Source organism: Anomaloglossus baeobatrachus, chromosome 6, assembly GCF_048569485.1.
Source record: "Anomaloglossus baeobatrachus isolate aAnoBae1 chromosome 6, aAnoBae1.hap1, whole genome shotgun sequence".
Taxonomy (NCBI): domain Eukaryota; kingdom Metazoa; phylum Chordata; class Amphibia; order Anura; family Aromobatidae; genus Anomaloglossus; species Anomaloglossus baeobatrachus.
Genome location: NC_134358.1, coordinates 572,762,252 through 572,774,314, shown reverse-complemented (window position 1 = coordinate 572,774,314; position 12,063 = coordinate 572,762,252). Strand labels below are relative to the sequence as shown.

General features: G+C 46.5%; 1 protein-coding gene across 1 annotated transcript in view; it reads left to right on the top strand.

Annotated features, from left to right (window-relative positions):
* The window catches only part of LOC142243991 (uncharacterized), a 265,484-nt gene that overhangs the window by 34,080 nt on the left and 219,341 nt on the right, over positions 1 to 12,063 (top strand). Inside the window, 1 exon segment of the mRNA XM_075316176.1 lies at positions 5,032 to 6,777. Coding sequence (XP_075172291.1) covers positions 5,032 to 6,777 — 1,746 coding nt within the window.

Sequence of the window (12,063 nt, the reverse complement as noted above, 5' to 3'; positions counted from 1 at the left end):
ATGTCCCGACAGGAGGTCATAAGCTTTTCGCCGAAGTTCTCAACGCACCGCCCGTCCACCTCACCCAGCGGTACAGTGAGGCCAGCGGTGGGTAAGTCCCCTTTGGGGTTTTCTTCTATTCCCATTAATGGGGATTTCCCTTCTTTTCCACTATATTCTTAGTCCAAACCTTGGAAGAGGAAAATGACTAAGAACAGGGAATGTCCTTTGTGTAATTCCCCACTTCCCTCTGACATCCAGATGTAATTGTGTAGCTTCTGTATCCAGAAGCCTATTGCAGTGGAAGCGCCGAACATTGCCACTAGCCTCAAGGAGGTCATAAGAGAAGAGTCAGGGAGTCCCTGAAAGGGTTTTCTCCACCACCGATTCCCAGCGCCTCCTGCAAACCCAGAGTGTAGGATCAGGAGTCAGGAGAGACTTCAGACTCAGTGGTCAGGTTCCTCCTCTTTCTCATTGGTCTCATCTTCCGAGGGCGATGTGGGGGGCAGGCCGTTTCCCTACTGCCTAGTTTACTCACCAGGTAGAGGCTGTCAGAGCTACGAGGGGACTGGTGGAGTCGAAGGGTCCAGAATCTGTTGAGGAGAAGCCAAATAGGAGAGCTTACCCTCCATCTTTATTTAAGAAGAGGTATCCATGATAGATGTGGCGGTGGCCAAAACAGCGGATTAGTCTTCGCTGCCCTTTGATGACCTGGGTTCATTGAAGGTACCTCTGGACAGAAAGGCGAATACTTATCTATGCTCCGCCCGAAAGACGGCTGCGGGAGCACTTAGCCTGGCAGTCGCAGGTACCTGTGTAGCCAGGTCCCTGATGGTCTGGCTGCAACAGCTTGAAGACCAGATCAAAGAGGAGGCCAGATCCTTGCTAATATTCCTCGAGGCAAAGGAGCAGTTGCCTTTTTGGCCGATGCATGAGCGGATACCCTTCGTCTATCAGTCAAGTCTGCCACCTTGTCTGATTCAGCAAGACGATCACTTGGGTTGAAGGGATGGCCGAGAGACTCACAGTCGAAGTTTAAACTGTGCCATGCCTTGTGAAGGGGAATCTCTCTTTGACAAGGCATACAGCGTCCCAAAAGGGGGGAGAGACTGAAAAAGGAAGCAGTCAGGCTTCATGTTCAGACCTCCTACGGACTGTAAGAAACCAGCTCGGTGATGCCTCTGTCCAGGTGGAAGGTAGACTCTCCTCCTACTCAGCATGGTGCAACATCTCGTCCAGTGATTGGATTCTGGGTATTGTTAACATGGCTTAAAGCTACAATTCCTTTTGACCCTCCCCGAAGGCATTAAGTCAGTACATTGTCCGGCAGGTCGGGAGAGAAACAGAGCGCTTTACAGCAGGAAGTAGAAGGCCTTTTCAGGAAGTCTGTTATGCTAGAGGTTCCCAAAGCAGAAGACTGTTCTGGGTTTTCTTCTCTGCTGTCTCTCGTAAGAAAACCAGATGGATCATTCCACACGATCATCACCTTGACACGCCTCAACATACATTTAGAGTATCATCACTTCAAGGTAGTCAGTGAAGTCTGCCATTAGGCTACTGTTTCCTGGGTGTTTCATGGCGGTTCTGGATGTCAGGGGTGCATACTATCAGGTTCCAATTCAGGCTTCCCATCAGAAGTTTCTCTCAGTGGCCCTTCCAATCAAGGGTGTGATCAGACACTTCCAGTACACTTCCAGTTCAAAGCCCTTCCCTTCGGGTTAGCCATGGCCCTGAGGATATTTTACCAAGGTGGTAGTGGACTTCAGATTTGCACTTCAGGTCCCACAATTTGTTAGTGCTCTCTATCCTGCAGAATCTAGGTTGGATCTTGAATCTCGAAAAATCAAGGCTGCAGCCTTCCACAAGACAGGTCTTTTTACTCCTTATTCTGGACTCTTGCTCTCAGCTCTACCTCCCTCCTGCCTCAGGGGAAAGTGTCGTTCCTCAGGGCATGAGTCTCCTCGGTCATCGCAAACCCAGTTCTCAGCCTCAGGGAGGCCATGTCACTACTAGGATCCCTGCTTGCATGTATCCCGGCAGCTCCCTGGACACAGTGGCATACCCGGGTTATTCAAGAGGAGGTGTTAAGTACGCTCAGATTATTGGGAGGCTGTTTTGGACAGGCTCCTCACCCTTTCTTCCCGCTCTCTTCGTTACCTCCGCTGGTGGGTGCAGGTTCGGAATCTGTCAGCTGGGATTCCCTGGTCAATTACACTTTCATAAATCCTCATGACTGACGCCAGCGCACTGGGTCGGGGGGCTCATCTGAGAGATCAGGTGGTGCAGGGTTCCTGGAGTCCTCTAGAATGTCAAGGCTCCTCGAACGTAAGGGAATTACGCGCAATTATGAAGGCCCTACACGCCTTTCTTCCTCATCTGGTGGTACACGTCTGGTACTCTCAGCCAACAGAGTGGCAGTCTCGTACATCAACCACCAGGGGAGCATGTGGTCTTCTTCCCTCATGGGGATAATGTACACTATATTTTCCCTGCCTGAAGGTCACCTTCCTGCCTTACGGCACTCCATACTCAGGGCGGATAATGTTACAGCCGACTTCCTGAGCAGGAGTCGAATTCGGCAGGGTGCGTGGTGTCTGCACGAGGAAGTCTTCCACCAAATAGTATGTCTTTGGGGGTGCCTGATGGTAGCCCTCTTTGCAACCAGATCCAACAGAAAGTTCTGTTCCCTCAACCCTCTAGACAGATCTTGGGCAGTGGACTCATTGCGGGTTTCATGGGAAACTGGTCTGCTTTATGCCTTCCCACCCCTGATATTGCTTCCGGCAGTCTTGAATAAGGCCCGGGAGGACAATGCCAGACTGCTCCTCATTGCTCCCTTCTGGCCCAGGAGGCCTTGGTTTTACTGGCTCCAGAGGATGTCAGTATCAGACCCTTGGATCTTCCCGGAGAGGCCAGATCTCCTCTCCCGGGGCCCTCGGCTTCAATCTTAGGTTTCAGGCCTTCATTTGACGGCCTGGAATTTGAGAAGCGATTGTTAGAGGGTCGAGGGTTCTCTTTTAATTTGATTTCCACGCTCTTGTGTAGTAGGAAATCGGCTACCACCAGGATTTACGCAAGAGTATGGAGCAATTTTCTTCTTTTTCCCGTAACAGTCCAGTTTGTGAGCCCCGGTGGGGGATATTCTAGAGTTTCTCCAGAAGGCTATTGACTTGGGGTTGTCAGTAAGCACCTTGACAGTCCAGGTATCAGCATTGGCGGCGCTATATAATTCAGATTAGCAGGCAATAGATGGGTTAAGAGGTTCATCTCATCCTGTCAGAGGGCCAAGCTATTTCCCGGTCTAAGTTTCCCTCCTTGGGATCTCAATTTAGTCTTGGATTCCTTGACAGAAACCCCCTTTGAACCCCTTTCACAATCTACTATAAAGTCACTGACTCTGAAGGTTGCATTGCTGGTTGCCCTTACGTCTGCTCGGAGAGTTAGTGATCTTCAGGCCCTTCTCTAAGTCCCCCTTATACTCAGTTCTTTGAGGATAGGGTCCTCCTTCGCACAGACCCTGCTTATTTACCCAAAGTAGCTAGGTCTTTCATCGCTCTCTGGAAATTGTCCTACCATCCTTCTGCCCGACACCTAGGAACCCCAAGGAGGAAAGGCTACACACTTTAGATGTTACCAGGGGGTTAACTCATTACCTTGAGGTCACCAGGCCTTGGAGTACGTTACCTGGCGTTATTCTTTGTTTCAGTTTCCTAGGAAGGGATGCTCTGTTTCCAAAGGCACGATAGCTAGATGGTTTAAGGAAGCTATTCAGGTTGCCTATGTAGCTCAGGATAGGCCTATCCCGCAGGGAATTACAGCTCCTTCCACCAGGGCTGTGGCAACCTCCTGGGCCGAGAGTGGATGTGCTTCTGAATCAAATATGTAAGGCTGCAACCTGGTCCTCTCCTTCGACCTTTTTTTATCACTGTCATTTAGATTTGCCGGCCACGGTGGATTTGACCTTTGGTAGAAGGGTGCTAGAGGCTGTGGTCCCTCCCTGATGTTGTTTGTCTTCAGAATATCTCTGGTGGCGCTGTCGTGGTGAAGGGAAAAATCTTAAATTACTTACTGGTAATGATTTTTTCCAGAAGCCACAACAGCGCCACTGCTTCCCACCACTTTCATTTTCTTCTTCACGCTGCGGGATTCTGAATATCCAGGGTCCAACGGGTGTATCATTTGAGGTGATGGTATGTTAATTTTCTGTTTTAGCATGTTTCTGGTATTCCTCTCGGTGCTCTGTAACTAAACTGATGCAAGAGAGAGGAGCTGCCCTTTTATTTCAGTGGGTTTCCCATCTCTCTGGTGGCGCTGTCGTGGCTTCTGGAAAAAATCATTACCGGTAAGTAATTTAAGATTTTTTTGCTGATGCAGCTCTATGGCGGCTTGTTTTTTTGTGGGACAAGCTGACCTTGTGGTACCATTTTTTTATATATCACTTTTTGATAGCATCTTATTACTTTTTTTTGTCAGCTGTCTGATGAAAAGACATAGCTTTTGCTACATCTTTTTTACCGTGTTCACAGAAGGGGTTAACTAGAGTTGACAGTTTTATAGATCGGGATGTTACGGACGTAACAATATCAAATGTGTACTTTTTTTAAAAAAAAATAAAAATCCTTTTTTTTACATATTTTAATATTTCTTGGAATAATTTTTTTTTTTTTTTTTAACTAACATCAACTCCAATCGCATCGGAGGGGAGTGAAAGCCTCTCCCAGCCAATAAATTCTGCAGTTGCTATTGATCACAGCATTTAGGGGGTTAAACTTCCCAAAGCAGTGTGGGCACTGATCCTGGTAGTGACAGCCGGGTCTCCGCTTTAAAATCAAGCCTACATGTGGCCGCAATCGCAGAGGTACAGCGCCTGTACCCCCGTGATTGCCATGATGTACCCTGTACATCATATGTTGAGAATGCACCGACTAGTATGATGTACCGGGTAATGCCGAGGGTCATGAAAGGGTTAAATATATCTTTTATATTTGATAAAATCATATTTATAAAGGTAATATTATTAAAAAGCAATAACACCAATTTTATTCTTGGCAGATAACAGGACCATGAGTGTCACAAAACAAGAAGATATGAGCTGTTCGATAACAGATTTTTATATCACACAATATACATATAAAGAGCTTTTTGACATCTCAGATATATCTACCAAGCCTTCCAGAAATGATCTACCGTCTGAGCCTTTTCCTGAACAACTATCTCCTAATTCATTTCAGAAACAAAATATAAATAACACCTATGTGGAAGATCAAAGAGCACAGACAACACAGAAGAAATATTCATGTTCAGAATGTGAGAGACTTTTTACAAATAAATCAAATCTTGTTACACATGAAAGAATTCACACAGGAGAGAAGACATTTTCATGTGCAAAATGCAGGAAATGTTTTACTAATAAATCAAATCTTGTTACACATGAAAGAATTCACTCAGGAGAGAAGCCATATTCATGTTCAGAATGTGGGAAATGTTTTACTAATAAATCACACCTCGTTATACATGAGAGAATTCACACAGGGGAGAAGCCATATTCATGTTCAGAATGTGGGAAATGTTTTACTAATAAATCACAACTTGTTATACATGAGAGAATTCACACAGGGGAGAAGCCATATTCATGTTCAGAATGTGGGAAATGTTTTACCCAGAAAGTAGATCTTCTTATACATGAGAGAATTCACTCAGGAGAGAAGCCATATTCATGTTTAGAATGTGGGAAAAATTTTACTAATAAATCAGGTCTCGTTAAACATGAGAGAATTCACACAGGGGAGAAGCCATATTCATGTTCAGAATGTGGGAAATGTTTTACCCAGAAAGTAGATCTTCTTATACATGAGAGAATTCACTCAGGAGAGAAGCCATATTCATGTTTAGAATGTGGGAAAAATTTTACTAATAAATCAGGTCTCGTTAAACATGAGAGAATTCACACAGGAGAGAAGCCATATTCATGTTCAGAATGTGGGAAATGTTTTCCCCAGAAAGCAGATCTTGTTATACATGAGAGAATTCACTCAGGAGAGAAGCCATATTCATGTTCAGAATGTGGTAAATGTTTTACTAATAAATCACACCTCGTTATACATGAGAGAATTCACACAGGGGAGAAGCCATATTCATGTTCAGAATGTGAGAAATATTTTACTAATAAATCAGGTCTTGTTAAACATGAGAGAATTCACACAGGAGAAAAGCCATATTTATGTTCAGAATGTGGGAAATATTTCCCCCAGAAAGCACATCTTGTTATACATGAGAGAATTCACTCAGGAGAGAAGCCATATTCATGTTCAGAATGTGGGAAATGTTTTACTAATAAATCACACCTCGTTATACATGAGAGAATTCACACAGGGGAGAAACCATATTCATGTTCAGAATGTGAGAAATATTTTACTAATAAATCAGGTCTTGTTAAACATGAGAGAATTCACACAGGAGAGAAGCCATATTCCTGTTCAGAATGTGGGAAATGTTTTACCCAAAAAGCAGATCTTGTTATACATGAGAGAATTCACTCAGGAGAGAAGCCATATTCATGTTCAGAATGTGGGAAATATTTTACTAATAAATCAGGTCTTGTTAAACATGAGAGAATTCACTCAGGAGAGAAGCCATATTCCTGTTCAGAATGTGGGAAATGTTTTACTAGTAAATCACAACTCATTATACATGAGAGAATTCACACAGGAGAGAAGCCATATTCATGTTCTCAATGTGAGAAATGCTTTTGCCTAAAATCAAGTCTTATGAAACATCAGATCGTTCACTCAATGAAGAAATAATTTTCATGTTAAAACTGTGGATATGATTTACTCAAAAATAATATCTTCTTACGTGAGAGAATTCAGTCAAAGGAGAAGCCATTCATGTTCAGTACTTAGATTGAGGTTTTTTTTGGAAAACAAGTCTACATCCAAGACCTCACACATGATGAAATATATTTTCATGTTCAGACTCTAGGAAATTTTACACTCGGATATTAGCTCTTCATCTGCGTAAGAGAATTCATAAAGGACAGAAAATAATTTAACAGTTCAATTGTACATGTGACGCACCATTGTAAGCCTTGCTGAACTTATGCATAAGTACATGCACATGTGTATACTCAATACAAAGACTATTTGTCTACAGCAATGTGTGTGAGTGTTTCTGCCTTGTGGCCTGTATATCTGGGGAGGGTCTCGGTATCTGGTTCTCCTAAGGAATTTTAAAGGACTTTCGAATATTAAAATATTTACAAGTTTTGCTACAATTAAAATGCCTAACTGACACATAAAAGCATTACTGCCTAGTACAGAAGATTTATTGTAGTGACCAAATTATAACAATGACACTATATATAGGAAAACGAAAATACACGGCGGCTTTAGACTTTAGGTTTGTATGGTCCTGTTACATTCCTGCAGCGATACTCCTTTTCGCTTAATTGGCCATTTAGTTATGCCCCTATACATCATGGTTTGGCTGACTGTTAGGAATACCTGCCATGGAGCAATTGTCCTCCATTTTCCAGACTTCCCCGCCGGTCTGTCCACTCCTGGGCGCAAGACTATTGCGCACTTGGGTCGTGTGACTGTACACAATGGTGCCTCTTGTGTGGAAGTGGTGTATAATGTTGGGATGCTGCACCTCCCACTTGTTTTGTGGACCAGGAGACGTGGGACGCTGTCTTTCGGTTGCCAGACAACGCAGAACGCTTCCTTGCCTGGTGTCATCCAATAGTGGGAATGTGTGCCCCTTGCTGTACAGGTGGGCGGGGAGTGGCTCCCTGGACATGACTGGGAGGGATGCATCACCGGAGTTAAATCTTTAGCATTGGGATGGCTATTGTAACCCTGCTCCTAACCTGGTCCAATGCTGTTTATTCCGTTTCCTTGTGCAGTGTTTAGGGAGTGGTTTCTGGTTGCTTCTCAACATTTGCTCACGGTTATTTATTTTTCTTTGTCTCCGGCTTTAGTCCCTAGTTTTCCATTTGTTATTCTTTTCGGTACTGTGTTGCTAGTTTAGGGTTTACTCCTATTACCTGACTGACATCATCTGTAGCAGCAGACATCAGCTACCCTGTGAAAGCAGTATGGTAAGGGGTCTGTGGAAGCCCCCTTCCCTCAGGAGTGGGTGAAGAATATTCTGGCACTTAAGGACTTGCCTTGCAGTCATGGCTTGCACTATGTGTGTCTGCGCTATTGCTGGTCCGATGTGAGTTGCAGCAGGTTTGAGCTCCTCTTACACATAATGACGTCCCTGATGTGCTTGATGGGAGATAAGGTTGAGGACGCTGCAGCCATAGTAGCATGTTTAGGTCATGGCGGCTGCTAAATGTAGCACCATCACAATATATGCCATTAATTTCCACAGCTCTTTATTAACATCATCTTCATTGTCCTTATTTGGGCTCACAATATAAATTCCCTATCACTATAGCTTTGGAGCCTTTGTCATCTTGTTATGCCCCATGATAGCCCTTGAGAACATAGCCATGAGGTCAATCGACACCTTCTTAGAGGAGGTCAGGTGGAGCCCCTGCGGCTTCAATCGCCACAGAGGTACTGCACCTGAGCCAGAGTTGTAGTATTCCATCCTAGGTACAGAGGAGGTCATTCACCGGTATGCACACAATTCACACAACACTGGCTTTAGCAGCTCTTCCACCGGGACTGGGTTAGGGTTTGGTGCCATTAATGCTAGGAATAGCCGCCACTGGTGATGGCATCTCCTGCCCCCTAGTTCAGCTAACCCGGGTGGGCGGAGTGTAGCTAGAGGGAGCAGCCTGTGACAGAGAGTGAGAAGGGAGAACGGAAGAGGACGCGGAGGAGTAAAGACCCTTGGTCTGGAGCTGGTGCAGCTCGACCTGGGTAATAGAGAAAGAGTGGGTCCTAGAGCCATGGGAAGTGCGCCAGCCACCCGTGGGACTCGTTCTACAGAGACGACAGATTGAATTGGAGGGTCCAGGCCGCATTCGGGGACTCGGTACCTAGACTGGAGAATAATATAGCTTAGCTAGTAATACCGAAGGCTTAAGACATTGCAAGTGTCAAAGTTAACACCGCACACGACTCTGCTGGAAGGTGACTAGATAGGGCCAAGGGAAGAAGCTTTAAGCCACCTGACAGGGTCCGCGGACACTGGCTGCGGGCACTGTGTGCGTAGGCGTAGGACAGGCGGGAGAGAGTAAGCGCAGAGAGACGACCAGGGAAGGATCACAGCGGGGAGCACCTGACTTGACCTCCGAGCTATCCGGGATCGGCTGGAGTCCAGCACAGCAAAACCCGGAACTCCGAGGGTGGCGTATGACCGGTCATGTGCTCCTGTGAACACCTGCGTAAGTAAAAGAACTTTGCATTCCTGTGTCATCCTATCATTCGCCTCTGGCCCTGCACCGCCATTCATTACTACCCCCAACATCCCTGAGGCCTCTGCTCTGCCTGTGGAGAGCTATATCAACTGGCTGTGTCACCACCTGCCCCAATGGACATTTCGCAAAGCGGCTGCTCCTATATCTGGTCGCATACCACAGGTGGCGTCAAGAATCATAACTCCCCTGCAAATAACATCCCTTCCCCAATTGAACTGACACTGCTGTGGTCACAGAACCGGGCCCTGTCGCCATGACATTATCTAGCAGAACAGAGCCGGCCCAGTAATGAGTGACCCACGGCCCCGGTGTGGACGTGTCAGTCATGGGGGCATAATGTACGGTAGTAGGACCTTTCTAGTCTTCATTCCAGATGCACAAGCAGATCAGGGTTACATTGATTGGATCTTTGAACCTGTGGGGCAGCCATTTTTCCAAAGTGGCTCGGACTCATTTTTCCACATGACAGTGGTAGGGTGCATGTTGCTATTCAGCAGCTTGCACGGCCTAAACGTTCTTCCATGCCTGGCAGAGTCTCCAGACTTGTCTCCATTGAGCACCTCGGGGACGTCATTGATCGGTGCCTACACAGGAACTGCCAGCAGTGGATCTTGATGATTTGTAAAACTGCAATCAGCGGCACAACCTTCCTCTGATGACCATTAATAACCTCACTGATAGCAGCTGAGGATAGAAGTGCTGGGATTTCTGCACGCGGCTCATACTCCAGACTAAATGAATAATTTGAAAGTTCTTCTGTATTTTTCATTATGTGCATATCAATAATCTGTCCATCCATCCTGAGATTAATACTTTAATGACTTTTCCTTCTTGGTGTTGTAATTTTAATGTTAAGGAGCTTTAATATGCAAATTGCCTCTTCAGAGAGGAAGAGGACTTGAACTCTAGAAGTAGCAATCCTAAATATCAATGTCGACCCTTTAAACCAGAGGTCTCAAACACCCGGCCCACGGGCCGCATGCAGCCCCTCAGGCTGCTTTGTGCGGCCCCCAGGCCCGTGCCCCCGGTGACTATCGCGGCCAGTGCAGGGGCCGCAGCCACTGTCTGCGCTTTGTCAGTTGAATGTTTTGCCGGCGCTATGCTCTGAGTCTAGCGCTCTGTGCACAACTATTCCTCCAAAGCTGCATTGGAAACGTTGTGCACAGAGAGCTTGACCCTGCGCTCGCAGCGCCGGCAAAACATTCATCTGACATAAATCACTGACTGGCTGCGGCCCCTACACCTGCCGCGAAAGTCAACAGAAGCACGGGCATGCAGACAGCAAGAAGCAGAGATGAGGCAGCCAAGGGAACGCGGGACAGGTGAGAAGAATGGTGATTTTTTTTTTTTGTGTATGTGAAGGATGGCACATTAACCCCTGAGCGACCTATGACGTACTGGGTACATCATGACTCCCTGGTACTTAAAGACCCATGACGTACCCAGTACGTCATGGTGAAATCGCAGCCCCGGAGCCCCGGTGGCTGCGATCGCTTTGCAAATACCTTAGATTTTGGGAGGAGGGGACCTCAGGAGGGGTAGTGTCTCCTCCCAGGACCTACGGAAACTGTGATTGGCTGACGAACGCCGCTCAGCCAATCACAGCCACTGTAATGTTTAAGCCATTGAAAATGGCTGAAACGTTGAAATCCAGTCATAATCAGTGCAGCTATAGTGCTGATCATTGGCTGGAGCTGGGTGACCTCTGCCCCGAGCCCTGATTGGAGAGACCGGCCTTGTGACCGATCTCTCCAATCACTGTGGATCTGGGGCCGGTGACCGCCCCCTCAGCTTCACTCCGGCGTCTGTGGAAGCTGAGGACTGGAGAGCGATCGGTAAGTTATAGCCACTGCCCCCCCCACCCATTACTACAGGATGGGGACAAGGTGGGCACATGAGTATAGGATAGGGACAAAGTGTGCACATGAGTATAGGATAAGGACAAGGTGGGCACATGACTATAGGATAGGGACAAGAGGGGCACATGACTATAGGAGAGGGACAAGGTGGACACATGACTATATGATAGGGACAAGGTGGGCAAATGACTATAGGATAGGGACAAGGTAGGCACATGACTATAGGATAGGGACAAGGTAGGCACATGACTATAGGATGGGGACAAGGTTGGGGACATTACTATAGAATGGGTACAAGGCTGGGGACATTACTATAGGATGGGGACATTACTATAGAATGAGGACAAGGCTGGGGACATTACTATAGAATGGGTACAAGGCTGGGGACATTACTATAGAATGGGGACAAGGCTGGGGACATTACTATAGGATGGGGACAAGGTTGGCACAATACTATGGGATGGGGACATTACAAGGATGGGCACAATACTATTGGATAGGGACATTACTATAGAATGGGGACAAGGTTGGGGACATTACTATAGGATGGTGACAAGGTGGGCACATTACTATGGGAAGGGGACATTGCTACAGGATGGGGACAAGGCTGTGGACATTACTGTAGGATGGGGACAAGGTGGGCACATTACTATGGGATGGGGACATTACTACAGGATGGGGACAAGGTGGGCACATTACTGTAGGATGGGGACAGTACTATAGGATGCGGACAAGGTGGGTACATTACTGTAGGATGGGGACAGTACTATAGGATGGGGACAAGGTGGGTACATTACTATGGGATGGGGACATTGCTACAGGATGGGGACAAGGCTGGGGATAAGGTGGGCA